Here is a 27590-nt window from a genome sequence, read left to right on the forward strand (position 1 = left end):
ACAAGTCCTATAGAGAAGCTACATTATCAAGCTTCCGCCTATTATATTATAATATCTGCCATAACATTGTGTGTATTACTATGCCTATTTATTACGCAAAAGAAGGCTCTTATCTAACTACTCAAATTGACTATCATGTGTAAAGCATCATTCCTAACGTACCAATAGCAATTGTATTTAAGCAAAAAGCAATCAAATATGTATCCAGTGATTTCGATATCGCGCTATTAAATAATTGTATCTGGCAGAGACTTGGCTATAGCTAAGCCTTGTGTTTAGCATTGTATAAAAAGCAGAATATCTGCTATTATTAGGAAAACTCTATTGCGTGTGGTCTATGTGTTCCGAATTACACATGAAACACCATATCTGAACTTAAATTTCTATTGCGCTCAATAATGTCCAAAACATACTTTCGCATCATTGATAAGCGTTACTCTAGTCTCACGCTCCGTCTTAGGCACGAACCAAACATCATGTCACCATCAATACATCAAAGCAACCTCCGTACTTACTTTGAGTGACAGAGAGTACTCTTCACTCGTCGACCGGCGTTTCGCTCAAGCGCCATCTTCAAACTCACGTATTTATACCCAACCCGATCTCGGGAGTAGTTCCAGTACTATTTTTCCTAATAAACTGTATTCTTACATATTTATGCCATACTTGTGAAATTCACATTCCCTATGTGTACTGAGTATTATTTTTATTCTCTTCGATCAACTATAGACAAAACCCACAATAACTTACATAAGATGGCCGCCATCAACTTCTACATCATAACTGAGTTCTAGCGATAACCCATATGTGGTATTCGTTACATTGCATTTAGGTCTTGTCTCTTTAATTAGAACATTCTGTGTTAGAACACAGACTAGGTCATAGGCTTGGGGTGTTCACTGTGGCAGTTATGATTTAACCTGGATCTAGATGAGACGCTCATCTCATATCTCCTGTAACCAGATATCTATGCTGTACGAGATTCAATCTGCCAATAAACCTTTATTGGGTAACCTTATCCTGTGAGTTGGAGTTCGTGTGGCATGAAGCTTTCTACAATTTGGTACCAGAAGTGGGGTCAGAGGCATCGTTCTTCAAATCAACACGCTTAATCTCGGAGGACAACACGCGACTAATTGGACTTCAGTTCATGCTCCGTTTCTAATTGAATGGTAACTAAGCCATCGTGTTTTTGCTAAATTACTGATTGATTAGTTCCTGGTGAAACTGTTTAATTGACTGCTACTTGAATTTCTTCGTGATAGCCTGCAGCGTGAAGTACGTATCTTATCAGGTTGACGACTTTCATTTGGAAGCGCCGTATTGTATTATTTAAGTTTGATACATTTGAGCGCATCCTGCATCCTGTTTTGGGAAAGATCGTTGTCTTACGACATTTTAAATAACGCTTACTTCTGGCATCGTTCGAACGTTGCAGCCACAGGCGGAGCTCGGAGTTCCATGTTCTGGCGTCTTCTCCTCTCAGCACTCTCCCGTCAACTGCGAGGCATCCTGGGATAAAAGCGCGCTGACGTCACGCGCACTTTGGCGGCCATTTTGGATTGGGTACATTTTCACGGAGCGGAACAGAAATCATTTTACAAGCATAAACAGTTGGAAATACACATTTGGAGTACACGGACGACCTACGCCTCTCAATTTCACGGTGATTCACACACCGTTAGCCAAGGTGTTGGGCATTGTGAGTTTTTTATCAAAATACATTGTGGGGAGTAAATTTATAACTGTGTCAACAACAATTATAATACCAAGAATCAGTTCATAATGGCATCCAGTCAGGGTGTCATCCAACCTGCGCCATTTTTACCAAAAGCAGGCAAACCTGATCTGAAATGGGTAGAATGGCTCAGAGATTTTGAAAACTATCTCACAGCCATAGATGCAGACAATTACTCGCCTAAAAGGAAGTTGGCTTTGTTAGTTAATCACCTAGGTACGGCAGGCCGTAGGGTCTTTGACAATTTACCAAGACATCCTGCTCCCTCAGCTGAAGACACAATTTGGAATGTATATACTGAAGGGAAACTACGTATGGCTAAACAATACTCGGATACTCCAAGTGTTCTCCTAGAACGATATAACTTTGCAATGTGCAAACAATCCAGTGAAGAGTCAGTTGAAGACTATATAGCTACCTTGCGTGTTTTAGCTGAAAAATGTGAATTTGGATCTGAAATTGATACTTACATTAGGGATCAATTTGTGTTTCATTGTTTCTCAAAGAAAGTCCAAGAACGATTACTTGCTTCACGTAACCCTAATTTAACTGAAACTATTGATATAGCGAAAAGCATAGAGAGATCGATTGTTACTTCAAAAGTATTGTCAGGGCAGCAAAATCAGTCTTTGAGTACTGATTTACAAACGTCAGTACGACCGGTGTGTGCCTCTAATGTAAGCTTGGTTTCTGATGAGAACATAGTGGGTGCTATCAGCAATAGACAACCATTTAACAAGAATAGAGGTTACAAAAACCAGGCTCAAAGGGGTCAATTGGTTTGTTATCGATGTGGATCAAGAACACATATCGGGAACAACCTTAATTGCCCTGCTTTGAATAAAAGATGTACTAAATGCCAGAAAATTGGCCATTTTCAAGGCTCTTGCAGGAGTAATGTAAATCCTAGCTTGAACAAAGTCAGAATATCCAACATTGCATTGGATGAACAAGAGGTGCAAGAGTGTATGACGGATTTTGGAAACATTGTAGTCACCATTGAGGTACCGGAATCACTGGGCAAACCAATAAAAGGACCATTAGTCGACATGTGTATAAGTGGTAAGATAATCCCAGCAATGGCTGATTCAGGTGCACCTGTCACTATTCTGGCAGATTGTACATTTTATCAGCTGTGGCCCAAAGAGATGTGTCTCATTGCTCCTGATATTAATCCCAAAGCATTCGGGGAGCAGGACATAGATCTTTTGGGTTATTTTCTAGACAAATTAGAGTGTTTAGGAAGGGCTGTCAGAACAAAGATATATGTAGCCATAAAGGGAAGGAACATCATTGGTTGGAAGGATCTTGCTTTGTTAGGGATCATATTGCGACCTGGTCAAGACCCTCCAATTGTTCTTGGGGATCTCCCTTCGAGCATGTTGGCAAGTATTCAAATTGATATGAAGGTGGACGACATCACGAAGTCCTTTCCCGACGTGTTCAGGAATACTGTAGGTGAGGTAAGAGGGTATGAACATAGCATAAAGCTAAAAAAGAACCCAGTACCAGTAATACACAAGGTTAGACCAGTACCTCTTACGGTTAGGAAGGAGTTGAAGGTTTTGCTTAATAATTTAGAGGCTGAGGGAATAATATCACCGATTGATTCTTCAGAATGGATTTCTCCGGTGGTTTTGCGGAAGAAAAAGAGTGGGGAACTCAGGCTGTGTGTAGATTTAAGGTCATTAAATCAGAATATCCTTGTGGATTGTCATCCATTACCTCTTATACACGAGATGCTAGCGAAGATAGGGAAATCTAAATTCTTCTCCACTATAGATTTGCACTCTGCTTATCACCAGATTAAACTCACCTCAGACTGTCAAGCACTCACTGCGTTTGTAACTCCTTTTGGAGCTTACAAATACTTAAGATTGCCGTTTGGATTGGCATCGGCGGCAAGCGTGTTCCAAAAATTGATGGATGGTCTGTTTGGGGATACACCACAGGTACAGGCATATCAGGATGATGTATTAATACACACTGAAACTGAAGAAGAACATATAGAAATTCTGAAGAAAGTTTTGTCCATTTTACAAGACAGAGGCATGACAGTTAAGGCCAATAAATGCAAATTGTTAGTTGATAATGTCGAATATTTAGGACACAACATTTCATGTGAAGGTATAAAACCTAAATTCTGCAATGTAGAAGCAATACGTGATGCACCACCACCTTCTGACAAAGATTCTTTGCGATCATTTTTAGGCCTGTGCGAATATTACGCTAGGTTTGTTCCAGGTTATGCACAATTAATTCAACCATTAAGACTCCTGTTAAAAAAAGGAATGAAATTTGAATGGAATGACATATTGCATGAAGTATTTAAGGAAGTTAAGTTGTTAGTCATTAACGCCCCAGCTTTACACCCATTTGTCTCAGACGCAAAATCTTTCATTGCAGTGGATGCCAGCCAGAAAGGTCTTGGTGCAGTTTTTGGTCAATGGATAGATGGAAAGGAAAAAACTGTTGCGTTTGCCTCTCGCACTTTGACTTCCACAGAATGCAACTATAGTTCAATTGAGCGGGAGGCACTTGCTATAGTTTGGGCGGTACAGAAATTCAAAACGTATGTTTGGGGTACTCGTTGTGAGATTTTCACAGATCATAAGCCGCTAGTTTCGTTACTGAGTGGCAACGGATTGGGAAAATCTTCAGCGAGACTAGTTAGATTATTGTCAAAGTTGCAGGAATATAACTTAAATATTGTGTATATTCAGGGTGGTAAAAACACTCGGGCTGACTGTTTGTCTCGTATACCTTTGCCTGATTGTGGTGAAGGTGAGGATGACTGTCACAAGGATTGCGTGGTAGGTCTCATAGATGCTGTTGATAAGTGCAATGGGAGCATTTCTCAGGAAGAGTGGGCTGCTGCAATGGATGTTGATGAAACACTCAAAAAGGTGGAAATTTTCAACAAAAGTAAATGGCCAACTGAAAAAGGGTTGAGTAGTGAGTTAAGGAGTTTTGCTCAAATCAGTGAGCAAATTTCGTTTGAGAACGGGGTTTGTGTGAGGAATGGTTTGTTTGTCCCTCCTGTATCTTTAAGGAATAAGATCATAGATATTGCACACGAAGGGCATTTAGGAATTTCTGCAACTTGTAAAATTCTTAGGAACATATTCTGGTGGCCATCCATGGATAAACAAGTAGCATTGTTTGTAGAGAATTGTCCTAGTTGTGTGGTATCAGACAAACACTGGAAAGTTCATGTAAAACCTTTGATCACGGTACCCTTTCCAGACCTACCTTGGGACAAAATTGCTATAGATTTCTCAGGTCCATTCAACATATTGCCTTCTGATAAAAAATATTGTATAGTGGCAATAGATTATCATTCTAAATGGATTTATTATTCATTTGTTGAAGCAGCTAATTCGATCAATGCTATCTTATTTCTTCAGAACATCTTTAAAAGTGAAGGTACTCCCAGTTTTGTGATTACAGACAATGGGCAACACTTTATCTCACACCAATTTACCAGTTTCCTTGGAAGTGCTGACATAAAACATTGCCGTGTAGCGCTTTATAGCCCGTCATCTAATGGATTGGTTGAGAGGGCCAACAGATTTATTAAAGAAGGGGTGCAGACAGCCATCGCAACAAAGGTTGAGGTTGGTGCTTTCTTACAAAAGAAACTATGGGCTTACTTGACAACGCCTCATTCTACTACTGGTGTTTCACCTTTCAAAGCACTTAGAGGAAGGGAAGCCAGATCCAAATTGATTCCACAATGGTTTAAGAATGTGGAGGCTGGCTCTTTGTTGTTGGAGAAAAGAAACACCATGACGGATCTTCAAGAGGTGAAAACTAGGGTTGTAAACAAGCAATTGGTTCAAAAAAGGAACTATGATGGCACTTCTGCTCATCATGTTCCTTTTATCAAAGTTGATGATTGGGTTATCATTAAGAAACCTTTTAAAGTGGTTAAAGGTCAATCTAAGTTTTCTTTGCCAGTTCAAGTAGAAAAAGTTACTGAATCTTCTGTGTTTTTAGGTAGTAAGGGGTGGTGGAACAAAAACAGTGTGGCAAAGGTTTCTGATAATCAAGTCAAGATTTTCAACAAAGTTTATTCTGATGTTTATGATGGAGAAGATGAAGGGTTTAATTTTGGTCCTGATGTGAATGATAACTTTAGTCTGGATAATGCTACTCCTAATCATGATTTGCATGTTAGTCCTGATTTGGATGTTAGTGTTGATTCTTCAGATCAAGCCACCTGCTCCATGGACGAGGTATCTGCACGTGTTCATCGTGTTTGTAAGGTGCCTCAAAAATTCAACGACTATGTAATGTATTAATCTTTATTATTGGTTTAGGTTTTGTTGTTTTGTTTATGGGGGGGGTATGTGGTATTCGTTACATTGCATTTAGGTCTTGTCTCTTTAATTAGAACATTCTGTGTTAGAACACAGACTAGGTCATAGGCTTGGGGTGTTCACTGTGGCAGTTATGATTTAACCTGGATCTAGATGAGACGCTCATCTCATATCTCCTGTAACCAGATATCTATGCTGTACGAGATTCAATCTGCCAATAAACCTTTATTGGGTAACCTTATCCTGTGAGTTGGAGTTCGTGTGGCATGAAGCTTTCTACACCATATCTCACTACTTCTGATTTCAACAAAACGTTATCTCTACCCTAGACGCGCACAACTCACAGTAAATACAGACTATTTGTCATTATTGAGATTAACGCCTAATTTGAATCAATATACCGCACTTTTTTGTAAGACAATTTTTTTTTTTAAACCAACAGTTTTCCTTATTTATAAAAAAACAATGACTGTTTGCGCGAACTCGATCCAGTTCTCATTAGCTTCACACTAAATCAAGAGATCTGTGTTAAAAGGACAGTAACCACACGCTCAGCATGTAAAATAAATGGTGAGCCCATTCTCACTGAACAACTCAAAATTCATTAGAGAGTCCGTTGCGTAGACTACGCACTCGTACTCAAAAAGGGATCAATATTAAAAATTATTTTATACTCAGAGCTCAACATTACCACTATAGCAAACATGATTATAAGTCATATTCCATGATAGAACATTTCTATTGTGCTTCATTTAACAAATTCATCTCATGCATAATTGGATGTACCACTTTCAATGTCCAACATCACTATCTACATCCTAGCATTAATCGAGTATTAACATCAAGACACTGTCAGTGCGTATATCGACTAATGTTGAACAAACTTCCAACAGATCATCATTATTACACATAATTTCCCAGATGTATCTCTTATACATTTCTGTCTCTCCGATTCAGTTGATCAGCAGAATCGTTTAGATACTGGTAGCACCACAGTGCTATACCATTCATACACCCAGGAAATATTGCATCTCATGATCTATATTGAGACCCTGCTCCACTGACTTTAGAGTCATTATCCAACGTGCCTCAGTCTGTCTAAGACTTAACTCTCTATTACCACCCCCAGAGTTGCTTGGTATCATCTGTATTCCATGAAATTTAAATTGCAGGTGCCTGCCCTGAGCTGTACATTGGCTCAAATGGTGCGCTATCGGATATCTTATATCTCGTTGTTTGACAGCCCTAAAGTGTTCCAAAATTCTCTCTCGCATGGGTCGAATGGTACTGCCAACATAGATTTTTTTGCAGTTGCAAATCAGTACGTAAACTACATACTTTGTCGTGCAATCAATATGTGTCTTGTCCACCTCTGCACCCCCTCCTTGTTTTGCCGTTCCTCCTCCTTTTACTCTCATATTTTGCTCTTTGTTGCCCATCCTTATTCTCCAAACTTCCCTGAAAAAAACACTAGATTGATTGGAGGTACCGATTTTGGTGTCCAAATCTTCCACTGACCTAACTACATTTGTAACACCTTTTGGTGCATATAAATATCTAAGACTTCCGTTTGGTCGAGCATCTGCGGCAAGCGTATTTCAAAGGTTTATGGATCACATGTTAAAAGGCATTACCTCTGTTCAAGCTTATCAGGACGATGTCTTAATATTTTCAAAAAACAAAGTTGAGCACTTGGCTACTCTCAGGAGAGTACTGGATAAATGTAAAGAATATGGGGTAACCTTAGGTACAGATAAATGTAAATTTATGGCGGAATCCATTGACTATCTAGGGCACACCATCTCTGCTTCAGGAATCAGGCCTAAGTTTTCACTCACAAGAGCGATTGATGAAGTCAGTATGCCCAAAAATAAAGATCTGTTAAGATCATTTTTGGGATGACAGAATATTACTCAAAGTTCATATCCAATTATGCTCAAGTGGTTCAACCTCTACGTGTTTTATTTAAAAAAAAATGCATGCTTTACATGGGGAATTGAAGCACAACAAGCTTTTGATTTAATTAAAAAACTCATCATTCAAGCCCCCGCTCTTTCTCCATTTTCACCTGCTGAAAAGTGCATTTTGTCTGTCGATGCAAGTCAAAATGGATTAGGGGCTGTCCTCTGCCAATGGGTCAATGGCAAGGAAAACACAATAGCTGTTTCCTCCAGATCTCTCTCTAATGCAGAGTCAAATTACAGTACCATTGAGAGGGAAGCTCTTGCTTGTACATGGGCTGTGGAAACATTTAAAACTTTCATTTGGGGTACTCAATTTGAAATCTTTTCCGATCATAAGCCATTAATACACTTGTTAAATGGGAATGGTACAGGAAAAGCTTCCTCCAGGCTGGTTCGTTTATTGTCACGACTACATGAATACAATTTTGTTATAAAACACATACCTGGGGGCCAAAATTCAAGAGCGGATTGCCTCTCTAGGTTATCATTAAAAGATAACTCCTCATTGTTGGACTTGGCCCTTCTGGCAGGTTCACCCCTGGACTTTTTGGCTTTTTATTGGTGATTGTTTGGTCTCTGCGCACTTTCCCTGTGTCCCAGGGTAAGGTGCGTGCTCTGAGTGCATGTGGTGAGATAGGCCTGCCCTCCCATAGGAATGCATGGGGAATGTATGTGTCCCTAGTAGTTCCTGATGCGTGGGGTGTGCAGGCCCGAGTTTGGTATGTGCGGACTCGTGGGAGTGAATGCTGCGCGATGATGTGTGCGGCGTGCATGTACCTAGTGTGGAAGTGCCACTTCTAGAAGTGGGCACTTCTGTGTGCGGTGTGTCTGTCGCGTGATTGGCTGGTCGTGTCATGTGACGGGCTAGGGAGTCCCCAGTGTCAGGATGAGTCACCCAGTGGTGAATGGGGAGATCAGCAGCTAGATGGGTGGGAGGAGTCCACCTGGGTCCTGAATAGGACAGGGTTTTCCAAACACAATGCTGGCCCCGCCCCCTGTGGTGCGACTGACGACCCTAGCCCTGCCAGTGAATAGAGTGAGGGGCTGAGCACATCAAGGGTGCTCCCCAACCAGCTGCGACTGGTTTTCCCCCTCACCCTGAACCCAGAACAAAGGGTTTGCCTGTATAAAAATGGGGCTGTGTCCCCACAGAAACTGTTCTCTGCCAGGATCTTACCTGAGGGGGGCTGCTGCTGCTGCTGCTGGACCAGAGGACCGCCACTTGGATTACCTCCCTGCCTGGAGGCCCAGTGAGCTGGCTCTGGGTCCAGCCTTGCCCCCCACCCCTGCCCTGCTGCATGCAGGGAAGAACTTCGCTGGACTTTGTGGTAATTTGCCCCAAAGCGCTGGGAGCGCTTTATTGTGTCCCTCAAGCGCCTGGAAGCGCTTTTAATTGCCGTTTAGCGCCAGGAGCGCTCTATTGCTGGACCTGTGGCTCTAAGCGCCTGGGAGCGCTGGACTGGCCTTCAGCGCTGCAAGCGCTTTCCTTTTTGACCGTAGCGCTAGGAGCGCTTTGATTCTGTTAGCCGGTGCCCACCCGGCGTGTGCCCCGCTTGTGCCGATTCCAGAGTCCTCTGGCAGGTGCCCACCCTGCCAGGGACATTGCAGTAACTGATAACGGGAGCCTACCCCGTATTGCAACCACCGAAGAAGGATCACCGCAGCGGCCCGGTCCGTCCCCGGAAGTCAGGCGACCTCCGTCGGGACGTGGGCGGGACTTCAAAGCAGGAAGCGACGGGAGCCTACCCCGCGCTCCTGCACTGGGCGGAAGACGGGAACCAGGGAGTCTGCGAGTAAGCGGGGCTCCCGTGTGCCAGGAGAGCCCCACAGCCACAGAGGAGGTGGGAGAGCTGCGTGTTCCCTTGCAGCTGTCCCCATCGCCTGACCGGAGCAGCCCGTCGGAGCAGCCCATCGAAGTCCTGGTGAGTGGGGGCTGAAGGGGGAGCCGGGTTAGCCTCCCCAAGCACTGTAAGAGCCTGCGAGGCTCACGAGTCCCCCGAGCGGGACTCCAACGTCGGGGTGATCTCGGTTAGAAGGTCCCCAGAGAGGGGGCCCCCACCTACCTGTGCAAACGCTACGGGGGCATTTCTGAGTCAGTAGAGCGGCCCCGGAAGGCAGCGGGCCGCTCCAACGTCGCCCCCACCTTTACCCTAGAGCTCCGTGTAGCTCCAACGAAGAGGCACATTGTTTTGAGAGCCTGCGAGGCTCGCGAGTCACCCGAGCGGGACTCCAACGACGGCGCATGGTTGGTTTAGAGCCCACGAGGCTCCAACATTGCCCCAGGGCATATTCGTAGTTCAGAGCCACGGAGGCTCTAGGGGGCATTTCTAGTTGTTTGAGCCCAGCGAGGCTCCCAGGGGCCAGTCCTTTGTGTTGAGCCCAGAGGGGCTCAGGGGACAGTCAGTTGGACAGAGCCTGCCAGGCTCCAGTGTTGGCCCTATCCTTGTCCTACAGCTGCCCAGCACTTAGTGGGCAGCTGCAACGTTTAGGTTGTGGCCTCTGTGTGTTGGCTGGCGCAGCTTGCGCAGCCTTGCCCTAACATTTGGACGCAGGGCGTCCTTGCCCCTACTAGGCCAGTTGGCCCAGGGACTGCCACAGATAGTGGCTAATGTGAGTTTTTGCGCCTTTGTACCTTTCCTGCACCTCTGAATGTGTTTATGCGTCATGTGCTTTGCTTTACACCTCTGAATGTTATACATCATGTGTTTATGTGCTTAGACCCCTACAGGTATTGTGATACTTAGGTGGTTGTTTTTTTCTCCTAGTACAGGTGGTGCTAGTGAGGTCCTGATTCCCTGCGCAGTATTTTTCCTAAGGTGGTTAGGGTTGCGTAGGTGGTACTTACCTGATACCAGTAGTCACGGGTTGTGTGCTACATTTGCTATTTTATACTACAGTATTATTCCTATGTTCCAAAAGTGCTAATTCCTGACAGTGGTCCATGTGGCCCTGTCCCCTGTATATATAATCCCTTGTAAATTCTGCCCGTGCCTGTTGGCACATTGTAGAGTGTGTGTTTTTATCTAATGTGTTGTGTATAATAGAAAGGCTATTTTTTATAGAATACCTTGTGTGGAGTTTCCTTTGTGGTGGGCCTTGGGTGTTGTTGCTGGGTGCGCGCGCAAACGCTTTACACATCGCCTCAGAGATAAGCCTGACTGCTCGTGCCAAGCTACCAAGGGGGTGAGCAGGGGTTATCTTTGGCGTGTAACTTCCTTGCCCTGACTAGAGTGGTGGTTTCTGCCTGACTTTGGCGCAAGCCTTAGCCAACCAGAAATCGCCATTTCTAACATTGGTGATCAGCGGTGGGATTTGGACTTGCGTTTGCGCTGTACCGCAGCGGCAACTGGCCGCACTACAAAACTCTGCATTTAGATAAATCACATGGTATAGGGATTATTGTTCTAAGTTTGTTTTTAATTGTCATTTCTTTGGAAATGTGGTTTTGTGCACTGTGAGTTAGGTGTCCCTAGCTCGGGAGGGTAGATCATCCCCCTTAGTGCATTGTGTTTCTGGATTCACCAGAGGGTGGGATCCAGTGGTGGCAGCGTAATAGTGTCCTGTACATTTGTCCCCCGCCCTGCGCCCAGAGTTGGTACCTGTGTCACGTGGTGGTCAGGTTGAGGAATCAGGGGTGGTAGAAACTGCCTTACCAGTCCGAGGGGAGGGTTGTGTGTGTGGATGAATGGTGTGTGGCACTAGGCAAGTGAGTGTGAGTTCTCTGGGTTAGAGAGCTTGCTGAATCTTTTTGTGAATTGTGTGCTCCTGTGTGAAACTCAGACCCCTAGGTTCCCTGTATAATTGTTACCATAACGTCCGCCAGAATGGAGCCTGCTTGTGATCCCTATGAGCTAGCTTGGCGCCAGAGGCAGGAGTTAGAAAGGTACTGTACAGAGGAAGAGTCAGAAGAGGAGGTAGAGGATGACAATACCTGGACGCCAGTAGAGAGTGAGGACCCCATAGGTAGGGCGTCCCGTGCTGGGTCCAGCGTAGGAGGCAGCGCCTCATCCCTTTCCCTGTCCCCAGAGGAGTGGGAAGATAGGAGGAAAGAAAGGGAGCACCAGCTGGCGTTAGAGAAGCTCAGGTTAGAGCATGCTCAGGCTATGGCGCAGCTGGAGGCCAGGAAGCAACAGCGAGAGACTGAGTGGGTCTTGGCGCGGGAGAGGGTAGAGGAGGCTGAGAGGGCCTTCACCAGAGGCAAAGTAGCTCTGGAGGGTAGACTATCCCCTGCGCGCAGTTGTAATTTTCTGGGCTCCCCAGGGAGGGTTGAGTCCAGTGGTAGCAGCCAGATAGATTCCAGTGTAGGAAATCCCAGTCCCAGTTCCCCCAGTCTGGTACCTGTTCCCCAGGAGGAGGAGTTAAGGTTGAAATTCAGGGGCAGTAGGAAACTGTCTCACCAGACTTGGGAGGAGTTTGTGGATGGATGTGAGGATGCAATGTTTGATTGGATTTCCACAGCAAGTGATTTTGACATACTGTGTAATCTGGTTCTCAAAGAACACCTGCTCAGTTGTTGTGTGCCAGGGTTGCGCCAACACCTGTTGGGGTGTGGATTGTCTGAGCCCCTTGAGCTTGCGGACGAAGCAGAGCGCTGGGAAAGGGCTAGAGGTTCTCTAGAGTCATTAGGGAGTGACTCCAAAAGTAGTGGGTCAGGTATCTTCCAGCCCAGCGTGGTGGAAGAGGCTCAGTGTAGCCCAGCTAGGTCCCAGGATAGCGAGGAGGGTGTAGGGGCTCACCGCCTGGCTCAGTGGAGCAGGAGTGAGAGGGTGACCGAGGGTCCCCGGACGTACGAAACCCTGCCTCAGGACTTGGATGGTTCCATGAGGGAACACCAAGTTGGGGACCTAGGCTGTCCTGTTAGCCCATTTGAGGGAGATCTCCTGGTGAGTAGAGGACCTGGAGCACCTGTAACCAGGGCTCCTGTGGTTCTAGAGTCTGGCAGTACCGCTCCGGTAGGGAGGGTACAGGAGTCCAGTGTGAGGAGTGATTGGGGGATGAGTTTCCCAGTGGAAGAGCCTGTGGGTCAGGGACTACCCAGTTGGGCTAGGATCCCGTGTAGTGACCAGGGTGGCACCACTTCTGTTCTGGGGGATCTCCGCGCACTGTCAGGTGGACAGGGGATGGGAGATCAGCGCCAGACAGACAGTCGCTTGACGTATGTGTCCTTTGATAGCCTCAGGGGGATGGAGTGGAAATCCCCAGAAGTCCTGGAGTGCCAGGCAATTATTCCACCAAAGGTTCTAGGCCGGAGGTTGGGAGGCCAGGTTCAGGATCAGCCTGACCTGAAGGGTGGGACGTCTGTAATCAGCGTCCCGACCAGTTCTTCTTCCAGAGGTACCGCCCCAGTTGGTAGGGAGCAGGGTTCTGGAAGGGGGTGCAGAGGGTGGGAGAGCCCACCTCTGCCCCCGGTACAACCTGAGGGGTTAAACCCTGGGTTGGGATGGCGTTCTAGGTGTACCCCTCGCCAGAGGAGGAGGAACCCTAGGAGAAGAGGTAGGGGGAGGAGAGCCTTCCCTGAGACTCCTGGTCCGCCTGAGGGTGTAGACCCTAGGCTGGAGAACCAGTGGCAGTCTAGTCCTGTCTTTCCGAGAGGAAGAGTGGAGAATGGCCGCTATGTGCCAGGGGTTACTACCCCCCACTCTGTGGTTAGGCAAAGACCAGTGGCACCTGGGTGGCCTAGGGCCTGGTCTTGGCCGCGGACAGCTTGGGAGTACCAGTGGGGTAGCCCAGTTGGTCCAGACAGTGGTGTTAAAAAGAATTCCATGGGTTCACCGTGGCGTAGAACCGGAGGGTGTCCATGCAGTTGCGGGCCCGCGTCCGTGTTCTATCGCCCCAAGCAGGGAAGTCCATCACGGTGGTGATTGGTCTGCCCTGCGTTTTGGCTGGAAGGGGGTTGTGTTGGACTTGGCCCTTCTGGCAGGTTCACCCCTGGACTTTTTGGCTTTTTATTGGTGATTGTTTGGTCTCTGCGCACTTTCCCTGTGTCCCAGGGTAAGGTGCGTGCTCTGAGTGCATGTGGTGAGATAGGCCTGCCCTCCCATAGGAATGCATGGGGAATGTATGTGTCCCTAGTAGTTCCTGATGCGTGAGGTGTGCAGGCCCGAGTTTGGTATGTGCGGACTCGTGGGAGTGAATGCTGCGCGATGATGTGTGCGGCGTGCATGTACCTAGTGTGGAAGTGCCACTTCTAGAAGTGGGCACTTCTGTGTGCGGTGTGTCTGTCGCGTGATTGGCTGGTCGTGTCATGTGACGGGCTAGGGATTCCCCAGTGTCAGGATGAGTCACCCAGTGGTGAATGGGGAGATCAGCAGCTAGATGGGTGGGAGGAGTCCACCTGGGTCCTGAATAGGACAGGGTTTTCCAAACACAATGCTGGCCCCGCCCCCTGTGGTGCGACTGACGACCCTAGCCCTGCCAGTGAATAGAGTGAGGGGCTGAGCACATCAAGGGTGCTCCCCAACCAGCTGCGACTGGTTTTCCCCCTCACCCTGAACCCAGAACAAAGGGTTTGCCTGTATAAAAATGGGGCTGTGTCCCCACAGAAACTGTTCTCTGCCAGGATCTTACCTGAGGGGGGCTGCTGCTGCTGCTGCTGGACCAGAGGACCGCCACTTGGATTACCTCCCTGCCTGGAGGCCCAGTGAGCTGGCTCTGGGTCCAGCCTTGCCCCCCACCCCTGCCCTGCTGCATGCAGGGAAGAACTTCGCTGGACTTTGTGGTAATTTGCCCCAAAGCGCTGGGAGCGCTTTATTGTGTCCCTCAAGCACCTGGAAGCGCTTTTAATTGCCGTTTAGCGCCAGGAGCGCTCTATTGCTGGACCTGTGGCTCTAAGCGCCTGGGAGCGCTGGACTGGCCTTCAGCGCTGCAAGCGCTTTCCTTTTTGACCGTAGCGCTAGGAGCGCTTTGATTCTGTTAGCCGGTGCCCACCCGGCGTGTGCCCCGCTTGTGCCGATTCCAGAGTCCTCTGGCAGGTGCCCACCCTGCCAGGGACATTGCAGTAACTGATAACGGGAGCCTACCCCGTATTGCAACCACCGAAGAAGGATCACCGCAGCGGCCCGGTCCGTCCCCGGAAGTCAGGCGACCTCCGTCGGGACGTGGGCGGGACTTCAAAGCAGGAAGCGACGGGAGCCTACCCCGCGCTCCTGCACTGGGCGGAAGACGGGAACCAGGGAGTCTGCGAGTAAGCGGGGCTCCCGTGTGCCAGGAGAGCCCCACAGCCACAGAGGAGGTGGGAGAGCTGCGTGTTCCCTTGCAGCTGTCCCCATCGCCTGACCGGAGCAGCCCGTCGGAGCAGCCCATCGAAGTCCTGGTGAGTGGGGGCTGAAGGGGGAGCCGGGTTAGCCTCCCCAAGCACTGTAAGAGCCTGCGAGGCTCACAAGTCCCCCGAGCGGGACTCCAACGTCGGGGTGATCTCGGTTAGAAGGTCCCCAGAGAGGGGGCCCCCACCTACCTGTGCAAACGCTACGGGGGCATTTCTGAGTCAGTAGAGCGGCCCCGGAAGGCAGCGGGCCGCTCCAACGTCGCCCCCACCTTTACCCTAGAGCTCCGTGTAGCTCCAACGAAGAGGCACATTGCTTTGAGAGCCTGCGAGGCTCGCGAGTCACCCGAGCGGGACTCCAACGACGGCGCATGGTTGGTTTAGAGCCCACGAGGCTCCAACATTGCCCCAGGGCATATTCGTAGTTCAGAGCCACGGAGGCTCTAGGGGGCATTTCTAGTTGTTTGAGCCCAGCGAGGCTCCCAGGGGCCAGTCCTTTGTGTTGAGCCCAGAGGGGCTCAGGGGACAGTCAGTTGGACAGAGCCTGCCAGGCTCCAGTGTTGGCCCCATCCTTGTCCTACAGCTGCCCAGCACTTAGTGGGCAGCTGCAACGTTTAGGTTGTGGCCTCTGTGTGTTGGCTGGCGCAGCTTGCGCAGCCTTGCCCTAACATTTGGACGCAGGGCGTCCTTGCCCCTACTAGGCCAGTTGGCCCAGGGACTGCCACAGATAGTGGCTAATGTGAGTTTTTGCGCCATTGTACCTTTCCTGCACCTCTGAATGTGTTTATGCGTCATGTGCTTTGCTTTACACCTCTGAATGTTATACATCATGTGTTTATGTGCTTAGACCCCTACAGGTATTGTGATACTTAGGTGGTTGTTTTTTTCTCCTAGTACAGGTGGTGCTAGTGAGGTCCTGATTCCCTGCGCAGTATTTTTCCTAAGGTGGTTAGGGTTGCGTAGGTGGTACTTACCTGATACCAGTAGTCACGGGTTGTGTGCTACATTTGCTATTTTATACTACAGTCTTATTCCTATGTTCCAAAAGTGCTAATTCCTGACAGTGGTCCATGTGGCCCTGTCCCCTGTATATATAATCCCTTGTAAATTCTGCCCGTGCCTGTTGGCACATTGTAGAGTGTGTGTTTTTATCTAATGTGTTGTGTATAATACAAAGGCTATTTTTTATAGAATACCTTGTGTGGAGTTTCCTTTGTGGTGGGCCTTGGGTGTTGTTGCTGGGTGCGCGCGCAAACGCTTTACACATCGCCTCAGAGATAAGCCTGACTGCTCGTGCCAAGCTACCAAGGGGGTGAGCAGGGGTTATCTTTGGCGTGTAACTTCCTTGCCCTGACTAGAGTGGTGGTTTCTGCCTGACTTTGGCGCAAGCCTTAGCCAACCAGAAATCGCCATTTCTAACACTCATGTTCAAGATTTGATGACGTGGAATGTGTGGTGGCGTCTATTGATGATTTTGTCAATGACTTGCCTCATGTCACACAGGATGATTGGGTGAGAGCGTCTGAAGAAGATTCCACTCTTGTCGCAGTAAAAAACATGATTGTGTCAGGATGGCCTAAAGAACGCTCACTTCCCTCTCCCTTAAAATCATTTGCACAAGTCAATCAGGAACTTGCTCTAGTTGAAGGATTGATCTTGCGTGGTGATCTCGCAGTTCCCCCAACTTTCCTGCGAAAGAAAATTTTTGAAATAGCGCATGAGGGGCATCTGGGCATAGGTGCAACCTCAAGGAGGTTGAAAGAAAATGTTTGGTGGCCTGGTTTAGATGCAGATGTTGCCAAGTAGGTAGACTCATGTGCAACTTGTCTAGTATCTGACAAACATTGGAAAACGGTAAAGACACCTTTGTATAATGTTCCAGTTCCAGAAGAAGCATGGTCTAAATTAGCATTGGATTTTGCAGGCCCATTTGATTTGCTTTCTCATGAAAAAAAATACATCTTAGTATTAATAGATTACTATTCAAAATGGGTGGAGATTGAATTTTGTTCTGCTCCATGCACATTGTCTGTGGTTAACTTCCTTTCTAGAATATTCCTTTCTGAAGCATTTCCGAGAGAGTTAGTCACAGACAATGGTTCTCACTTTACCTCAAACGTGATGGAAAATTATTTGATATCTCATGCTATTAAACATTTAAAGGTGGCATTGTATTCCCCGTCAGCCAATGGTTTAGTTGAAAGAATGAATAGATTTATAAAAGAGGGTATACAATCAGCTTTAGCTACTAGTGTACCTGTGGATATGTTTTAAAAAAAAAAGATTTGGTCATATCTTACAATTCCTCATTCGTCAACTGGGGTCTCACCATTTAGACTACTCAAGAAGAGAGATCCTAATGGTACCCTTTGTCCATCATGGATTAGAACATTGTTGAAGAATGATAATTCATGCTTGGCTTGCAAAGACAAGAAGAACATGATTAAAAAAGTTGCAGTTCAACAAGCTATACAAAAGAAAAACTTTGATAGCAGAAGTTGCAATTATGCAAATGAGTTTACGATTGGAGACTGGGTGATGATCAAGTCTCCCAACAAAGTTAAGAAGGGTCTTTCGAAACTGTCTCTTCTTGTACAAGTGTTAAAAGTGTCTAAAGGTTCTGTATTTCTTGGCCAGAAAGGTTGGTGGAGTAAGAGAATATTAATTAAATTAACTTCACATCAAGCAAATGAAATTGTGAAAAAAAAATGTTTTTATTGATGATTTACATTTTTCATACTTTGGCTCTACATCACCAGACTCTTCAAGGTCAGTCAGCAATGATGATACAGGAGATCGCACTCCAAGATCATCATTTTCTGCTGGAACTCAAGTTGTTGTTAATGATAATTCTGCTGTACATGGTTCATCAAGACCTGTTCGCAACTGTACGTTTTCTTCAAGATACAAAGATTTTTATTTTCATTAACTTCAATTTTGTTTTATTTGTGAAAGGAGAAGGGTGATGTAATATACTTCACATGTGTTTATATGTGTAATGAGTTTATGTTGCTTGTAGAGCTCGTGGCTTGTAACTTGCATGCGCGTGGTGAGGTTACACGCGCATGCTGTCTGATGTTATTCAAATGGGCATCTCTCGAAGATGCATTCCCCTGCGTCTAACCTTCTTTCTGAAGGATGAACGGTGTCAGTGGACAGTTGCCGTTCGTACTTCAGATAGGGAGGACGCACTCCAGTGCTGTGTTGATTTCCCCTTATTTACTTCAGTCTACTTGAGATTTATTTCGTGATTTAATTCAAGGATTTACACTTTACAGTGTGTCCACATGGTAATGCGGAATAACATGGCAGCGCTGCACCCCCCAGGTGAAAGTAGTTGTGGAACCCCCAAGGGGGGGTGGGGTCTGTCCCGGGGCAGTGGAAGAAATAGGGGGGCAGCCACCAGTTAAGGGGGGTTAATACCAGGAAATCAAAGAGGGCTCCTGTCTGCCTCTGCACTGTTGCAGACGTGTGGAGGGGGGGGGGCTGAGGGGCGCGAGGGGGGCTCTGTTACACAAGGCGCAGCTCTGTCTGAGCCCTGAGCTCGAAGTAGGGGTGCACCCCCCCGGTGTAGTTCCACTTGAAGGTGCAAAAATGCTTCAAGGTGTCTGCGTTGTACAAGGAGACCAGCCCCCCCTCATAGTCCAGGTAGAGCCCCAGCTTCTGGGGGAGCGGGCGGGGGGACAGGGGGTCGGGAGAGAAGGTGAGATACCAGTACCGACCATAATTAGGCACAGCCGAAGCCCTGCAATCAGGGAAGTTTACAGTTACACACACCCCTCTCAGAGCCTCTCCTGTGACCCCCACATCCACCCACCCCTGCAGCTGCTGCACCTCCCAGTAATGCCGCCCTGAGGTGAACCCCTCCCGCCCCAGCACACTGGGACCGCAACTGATTCTTTTGGGATTGTCCGGCCGGGGCTGCCGTCTGTCTGTCCGTGTCACACGTCTCCCGTCCTCAGACAGGGTCAGATATTCATGAGCCGTGTCTGGATCCAGAGTCACCAGCGCTGCAGAGAGAGGAGAGAGGGTTAATGACACACTGTGTGACCTCAGACAAGTCACTGTCCAGCCCAGAGGCAGCAGCACTGAAGAGAGAGGAGAGAGGGTTAATGATACATTGTGTGACCTCAGACAAGTCCCTGTCCCATCCTCAGAGACCCCGGAAGTGCAGAGAGATGAGAGAGGGTCAATGACAGACTGTATGACCTCAGACAAGTAACTGTCCCACCCTCAGAGACCCCAGCATTGCAGAGAGATGAGAGAGGGTCAATGACACACTGTGTGACCTTAGACAAGTCACTGTCTGTTGTAAGTAGATCTCAATACACTTCTGGTTGGTTACATGTAGATTTATTGTAGGACACAGCTGAGTGCACACCTCGCCAGCTGACCAGACCATCAACTGACAAGAGTGGAACCGTCAAACAGCACAAGATAGAATGTACACAGGTATTCTGGGAGGCTAGGAAATAGGGAACACAAAGGAAGGGCTAATTACCACAAGTGGCCATCTTGTGAGAAGCACAAGTATACAACACTGTCCCACTCAGAGACCCCAGCACTGCAGAGAGATGAACGAGGGTTACTGACACACTGTGTGTCCTCAGACAAGTCACTGCCCCACCCAGAGAACCCAGCACTGTAGAGAGAGGTAATCACACACTGTGTGACCTCAGACAAGTCACTGTTCCTCGCAGGGTCAAGACTGATTTGCATATGGGTGGGTCTAAACTGGAATGGCATGGTGAGCAGAAAAAGGATGGATTTAGACCCAGATCTCTGTTCTGGGGTGAATGTATGACATTGCTCTGCATTCTGTCCATCAATTGTTCTTTTTGCATTTGTCACCCAGAGACCCCAGTACTGCAGAGAGAGTTACTGACAACCTGTGTGACCTCAGACAAGCCACTGTCCCACCCAAAGTCCCACCTATGCACTGCTCTGCCCTCAACACACAGTGCTCCAACCCTTCCACTGGTTCACCCTTCTTCACTGGTAATGATGTGCTCTCCAGTCTTGGTGCTAATGTTCCCTCCACCCCATGTCTAGATGTGACCTCTTAAAGGGGTTGATATGCCCTTCATACCAGTCACTGATGACCCTGGCACAGACCCTGGCGTGGTTGTGCCCTCAAACCCTGGCAATGATTATGCCCTCAGACCCTGACATGGATGTGCGCTCAGACCCTGGCACTGATGAGCCCTAAGACCCTGGCATTGATGAGCCCTCAGACCCTGACATGGATGTGCCCTCAGACCCTGGCATTGATGAGCCCTCCAGCACAATGGCCGATGCTCCCTCCAACCCAGGTGCTGATGCTCCCTCCACCTAAGGTGCTGAATCTCCCTCCACCCCTGACGCTCCATCCACCCCAGGTGCTGATGCTCCCTCCACCCCTGATGATGATGCTCCTTCCACCCTGGTGTTGATGCACCTTCCACCCCAGGTGGTGATGTACCCTCCACCTAAGTGCTGATGCTCCCTCCACCCCTGATGCTGATGCTCCCTCCACCCCAGGTGGTAATTCTCCTTTCACCACAGGTGTTGATGCTCCCTCCATCACTTGTGCTGATGCTCCCTCCACCTAAGGTGCTGATGCTCCCTCCACCCCGGGTACTAATGCTCCCCCACGGGTGATGATGCTTCCTCCACCCCAGGTACTAATGCTCCCCACGGGTGATGATGCTCCCTCCACCTAAGGTGCTGATGCTCTGATGCTCCCTCCAACCCAGGTGCTGATGCTCCCTTCACCCCAGGTGCTGATGCTCCCTGCGTCCCAGGTGCTGATGCTCCCTCCACCCCAGTTGCTGATGCTCCCTCCACCCCAGGTGCTGATGCCCCATCCATCCGGGTGCTGATGCTCCTTCCGCCCCAGGAGCTGATGCTCCCTCCAACCCAGGTGCTGATGCTCCCTCCGCCCCAGGTGCTGATGCTCCCTCCACCCCAGGTGCTGATGCTCCCTCCGCCCCAGGAGCTGATGTTCCCTCCAACCCAGGTGCTGATGCTCCCTCCACCCCAGCTGCTGATGATCCCTCCACCCCAGGTGCTGATGCTCCCTCCACCCCAGGTGTTGATGCTCCCTCCGCCCCAGGTGCTGAGGCTCCCTCCATCACAGGTGCTGATGCTCCCTCCACGTAAGGTACAGATGCTCCCTTCACCCCTGATGACGATGCTCCTTCCACCCTGGTGTTGATGCACCTTCCACCCTGGTGTTGATGCACCTTCCACCCCAGGTGTTGATGTTCCCTCCACCTAAGTGCTGATGCTCCCTCCACCCCGGGTGCAGATGCTCCCTCCACCTAAGGTGCTGATGCTCTCTCCAACGCAGGTGCTGATGCTCCCTCCACCCAGGTGCTGATGTTTCCTCCAACCCTGGTGCTGAAGCTCCCTTCACCTCTGGTGCTGATATGCCCTCCAGCTCTGTTGTTGATGTTCCCTTCTCTCCAGGGGCCCATGTTCCTTCCTTCCTGGATGTTGTGCTCATCTCCTTGCGTCTGGTGCGCCCTCTAACTCACACAATGATGTGTCCTTCAACCCATGTGCCTCCTGCCCTCAAACTGATGTACCAGACACCCCTAGTGCTCAAGTGCCCATTAACACTGGTCCCCACGTGCTCCAGGTACTGATATGCCCTCAAGCCAATGTGCTGCTGTGACCTCCACCCCAGGAGCTGATGTGCCCTCTAACCCAGGGGATGATGCTTTCTTCACCTAAGATGCTGATATGACCTCCATCCAAGACACTGATGTTCCTTTCTCCTAAGGTACAGATTTTCCCTTCTCAATCAGTGCTGATATGCTCTCTTACCAGGTGATGACATTCCCTCATACACAAGTGTGCTCTCCTCTCCAGGTGCTAATATACCCTCTGTCCCAGGTGTGCTTTCCTCCCCAGGTGCTGATGTACCCTCAGTCCCAGGTGTGCTCTCCTCCCCAGGTGCTCATCTACCCTCTGTCCCAGGTGTGCTTTCCTCCCCAGGTGCTGATGTACCCTCAGTCCCAGGTGTGCTCTCCTCCCCAGGTGCTGATGTACCCTCAGTCCCAGGTGTGCTCTCCTCCCCAGGTGCTAATGTACCCTCAGTCCCAGGTATGTTCTCCTGCCAGGTGCTGCTGTACCCACAGTCCCAGGTGCGCTCTCCTCCCAGGTGCTTATGTACCCTCAGTCCCAGGTGTGCTCTCCTCCATAGCTGCGGATGTACCCTCAGTCCCAGGTGTGCTCTCCTCCCCAGGTGCTGATGTACCCCAAGTCCCAGGTGTGCTCTCTTCCCAGGTGCTGTTGTACCCTCAGTCCCAGGTGTGTTCTCCTCCCCAGGTGCTGATGTACCCTCACTCCCAGGTATGCTCTCCTCCCAGGTGCTGATGTACCCTCAGTCCCAGGTATGGTCTCCTCCCCAGGTGCTGATGCACCCTCAGTCCCAGGTGTGCTCTCTTCCCCAGGTGCTGATGTACCCTCAGTCCCAGGTGTGCTCACCTCCCAGGTGCTGATGTACCCTCAGTCCCAGGTGTGCTCTCGTCCCCAGGTGCTGATGTACCCTCAGTCCCAGGTGTGCTCTCCTCCCGAGGGGCTGATGTACCCTCAGTCCCAGGTATGCTCTCGTACCCAGGGGCTGATGTACCCTCAGTCCCAGGTGTGCTCTCCTGCCAGGTGCTGAGGTACCCTCAGTCCCAGGTGTGCTCTCCTCCCCGGGTGCTGATGTACCCTGAGTCCCAGGTGTGCTCTCCTCCCAGGTGCTGAGGTACCCTCAGTCCCAGGTGTGCTCTCCTCCATAGGTGGTGATGTACCCTCAGTCCCAGGTATGCTTTCGTCCCCAGGGGCTGATGTACCCTCAGTCCCAGGTGTGCTCTCCTGCCAGGTGCTGATGTACCCTCAACCCAATGTTTGCTCTCCTCCCAAGGTGCTGATGTAGCCTCAGTCCAAGGTGTGCTCTCCTCCCAGGTGCTGATGTACCCCAAGTCCCAGATGTGCTCTCCTCCCCAGGTACTGATGTACCCTCAGTCCCACGTGTGCTCTCGTCCCCAGGTGCTGATGTACCCTCAGTCCAAGGTGTGCTCTCCTCCCAGGTGCTGATGTACCCTCAGTCCCAGGTGTGCTCTCCTCCCCAGGTACTGATGTACCCTCAGTCCCAGGTGTGCTCTCCTCCTAGGTGCTAATGTACCCTCAGTCCCAGGTGTGTTCTCCTCCCCAGGTGCTAATCTACCCTCTGCCCCAGGTGTGCTTTCCTCCCCAGGTGCTGATGTACCCTCAGTCCCAGGTGAGCTCTCATCCCCAGGTGCTGATGTACCCTCATTCCCAGGTGTGCTCTCCTCCCCAGGTGCTGATGTACCCTCAGTCCCAGGTATGTTCTCCTGCCAGGTGCTGATGTACCCTCAGTCCCAGGTGTGCTCTCCTCCCAGGTGCTTATGTACCCTCAGTCCCAGGTGTGCTCTCCTCCATAGGTGCTGATGTACCCTCAGTCCCAGGTGTGCTCTCCTCCCCAGGTGCTGATGTACCCCAAGTCCCAGGTGTGCTCTCTTCCCAGGTGCTGTTGTACCCTCAGTCCCAGGTGTGTTCTCCTCCTCAGGTGCTGATGTACCCTCACTCCCAGGTATGCTCTCCTCCCAGGTGCTGATGCACCCTCAGTCCCAGGTATGGTCTCCTACCCAGGTGCTGATGTACCCTCAGTCCCAGGTGTTCTCTCCTCCCCAGGTGCTGATGTACCCTCCGTCCCAGGTGTGCTATCCTCCCAGGTGCCGATGTACCCTCAGCCCAATGTGTGCTCTCCTCCCAAGGTGCTGATGTAGCCTCAGTCCAAGATGTGCTCTCCTCCCAGGTGCTGATGTACCCTCAACCCAATGTGTGCTCTCCTCCCAAGGTGCTGATGTAGCCTCAGTCCAAGGTGTGCTCTCCTCCCAGGTGCTGATGTACCCCAAGTCCCAGATGTGCTCTCCTCCCCAGGTACTGATGTACCCTCAGTCCCAGGTGTTCTCTCGTCCGCAGGTGCTGATGTACCCTCAGTCCAAGGTGTGTTCTCCTCCCAGGTGCTGATGTACCCTCAGTCCCAGGTGTGCTCTCCTCTCCAGGTTCTGATGTACCCTCAGTCCTAGGTGTGCTCTCCTCCCAGGTGCTGATGTACCCTCAGTCCCAGGTGTGCTCTCCTCCCCAGGTGCTAATGTACCCTCAGTCCCAGGTGTGCTCTCCTCCCAGGTGCTGATGTACCCTCAGTCCCAGGTGTGCTCACCTCCCCAGGTGCTAATCTATCCTCTGTCCCAGGTGTGCTTTCCTCCCCAGGTGCTGATGTACCCTCAGTCCCAGGTTTGCTCTCCTCCACAGTTGCTGATGTACCTTCAGTCCCAGGTGTGCTCTCCTCCCCAGGTGCTAATGTACCCTCAGTCCCCGGTGTGTTCTCCTCCCCAGGTGCTGATGTCCCCCAAGTCCCAGGTGTGCTCTCTTCTCAGGTGCTGTTGTACCCTCAGTCCCCGGTGTGTTCTCCTCCCCAGGTGCTGATGTACCCTCACTCCCAGGTATGCTCTCCTCCCAGGTGCTGATGTACCCTCAGTCCCAGGTATGGTCTCCTCCCCAGGTGCTGATGTGCCCTCAGTCCTAGGTGTGCTCTCCTCCCCAGGTGTTGATGTACCCTCAGTCCCAGGTGTGCTCTCCTCCCCAGGTGCTCATCTACCCTCTGTCCCAGGTGTGCTTTCCTCCCCAGGTGCTGATGTACCCTCAGTCCCAGGTGTGCTCTCCTCCCCAGGTGCTGATGTACCCTCAGTCCCAGGTGTGCTCTCCTCCCCAGGTGCTAATGTACCCTCAGTCCCAGGTATGTTCTCCTGCCAGGTGCTGCTGTACCCACAGTCCCAGGTGCGCTCTCCTCCCAGGTGCTTATGTACCCTCAGTCCCAGGTGTGCTCTCCTCCATAGCTGCGGATGTACCCTCAGTCCCAGGTGTGCTCTCCTCCCCAGGTGCTGATGTACCCCAAGTCCCAGGTGTGCTCTCTTCCCAGGTGCTGTTGTACCCTCAGTCCCAGGTGTGTTCTCCTCCCCAGGTGCTGATGTACCCTCACTCCCAGGTATGCTCTCCTCCCAGGTGCTGATGTACCCTCAGTCCCAGGTATGGTCTCCTCCCCAGGTGCTGATGCACCCTCAGTCCCAGGTGTGCTCTCTTCCCCAGGTGCTGATGTACCCTCAGTCCCAGGTGTGCTCACCTCCCAGGTGCTGATGTACCCTCAGTCCCAGGTGTGCTCTCGTCCCCAGGTGCTGATGTACCCTCAGTCCCAGGTGTGCTCTCCTCCCGAGGGGCTGATGTACCCTCAGTCCCAGGTATGCTCTCGCACCCAGGGGCTGATGTACCCTCAGTCCCAGGTGTGCTCTCCTGCCAGGTGCTGAGGTACCCTCAGTCCCAGGTGTGCTCTCCTCCCCGGGTGCTGATGTACCCTGAGTCCCAGGTGTGCTCTCCTCCCAGGTGCTGAGGTACCCTCAGTCCCAGGTGTGCTCTCCTCCATAGGTGGTGATGTACCCTCAGTCCCAGGTATGCTTTCCTCCCCAGGTGCTGATGTACCCTCAGTCCCAGGTGTGCTCTCCTCCCCAGGTGCTCATCTACCCTCTGTCCCAGGTGTGCTTTCCTCCCCAGGTGCTGATGTACCCTCAGTCCCAGGTGTGCTCTCCTCCCCAGGTGCTGATGTACCCTCAGTCCCAGGTGTGCTCTCCTCCCCAGGTGCTAATGTACCCTCAGTCCCAGGTATGTTCTCCTGCCAGGTGCTGCTGTACCCACAGTCCCAGGTGCGCTCTCCTCCCAGGTGCTTATGTACCCTCAGTCCCAGGTGTGCTCTCCTCCATAGCTGCGGATGTACCCTCAGTCCCAGGTGTGCTCTCCTCCCCAGGTGCTGATGTACCCCAAGTCCCAGGTGTGCTCTCTTCCCAGGTGCTGTTGTACCCTCAGTCCCAGGTGTGTTCTCCTCCCCAGGTGCTGATGTACCCTCTGTTGGACAGGCCACACGAAGGGCTTGCTCCCTCCCCGCACGACAGGGCCCGAGCTCCGGCCCACCAGGCATAACCCACGAAAAGCACCTGTACCCCGTCTCCCGACGGATCTTCTGCCCTCGGACCTCTACTCATCACGGGGCCCAGCCCCACCGGCTCCCCGGCCGGTTCAAGCCGCCATCTTGGGCCCTGCACCACGAGGCCGCGTGGCCTCGCCCCGACCCTAACCCCGGGCCTGACCGGCCCCGACATCCCGGCACCACCATCCACCCGGGAGGTGAGCGGACCACTTGGCAGGTCAATGGGAGGACGAAGTGTCAAGAGCTCTTCCCCCGCCAGGTGCCGATCGCCTCCAGCTCCCCCAGGCGCTGGCTCCACCCCCTGCTGGGTGTCTGGACACCTTCATCCCGGGCCCTCCGACCTCCAAGTGCGAGGGTCCGGACATCAAAGAGCGCCTGCCCTATAACTGGGGCAACTCCGGAGCAGGAAGGCAGTTGTATCCTGGAGTCGAGAGACACCGAGAGAACTCAGCCTTGACGGACTACTGGCGCTGCCGTAGCCCGCTCTTGTGAACCATCGTCCTGCCTGCTGGCGCTGCCGCGGCCTTCTGCAACATCCATCCTCGTCGGGACCTGCTGGCGCTGCCGCGGCCCGTTGTAACGACCATCCTCACCGGGACCTGCTGGCGCTGCCGCGGACCGTACATCGACCATCTTTCCGGGACCTGCTGGCGCTGCCGCGGACCGTGTACCGACCATCTCGACCGGGACCTGCTGGCGCTGCCGCGGCCCGTACCAACTAAACCACCAAGCTCGAGGATTTTGAGCTAGTCATCATCTCATCCGAACTACCTGACTGGTAACCAGACTGTCCCGTTCCCCCTTACCCTGCATTGAGAGACTTGAATCGAGGGGACCCCTGAGTCCAGACCTCCTTGTACCATTCAACCGTACCTTAAGAAGTGCTTATAAAGAACACTGAACCTTATCCGTGTGTGGTATCTGTCTGTGGGGGGGGAAGTTACTTGTCTGTACGATCGCTGGAGACGGCTCTCCCCGGAGGCATCTCCTCCTGACCCCGGCCGACCCTCCCGGTCCTTCTACCCTTTCTAACATTGGTGGCCAGCGGCGCGATCCGAATCAACGCGTAATCGTACAGAGAGTAGCTCACCCCACGACAAAAACACGATGTCAGCCAAAGATAGCAGCTCCACCGAGAAATTCCAAATGGATAAGTTGGAAGAATACAACCACCGCGAACTGAGACAATTCTGCATAGAACTTGGCATTGCTACCACCGGCCTGAGTACCAAGGATGATCTAAAGCACGCCCTAGAGTCGTGGACAGAAA

General features: G+C 50.6%; 1 protein-coding gene across 2 annotated transcripts in view; it reads right to left on the reverse strand.

The window, feature by feature from the left end:
* Positions 1–18795: 18795 nt before the first annotated feature.
* The window catches only part of LOC146813558 (erythroid membrane-associated protein-like), a 322998-nt gene continuing 314203 nt past the window's right edge, over positions 18796–27590 (reverse strand). For both annotated transcript variants that reach the window (XM_085620339.1, XM_085620338.1), the window contains one exon: positions 18796–19295. In XM_085620339.1, coding sequence (XP_085476465.1) covers positions 18796–19295 — 500 coding nt within the window. The remainder of the gene's footprint in view (positions 19296–27590) is intronic.

This window comes from Triturus cristatus, chromosome 7 (genome assembly GCF_964204655.1).
Source record: "Triturus cristatus chromosome 7, aTriCri1.1, whole genome shotgun sequence".
Lineage (NCBI taxonomy): Eukaryota > Metazoa > Chordata > Amphibia > Caudata > Salamandridae > Triturus > Triturus cristatus.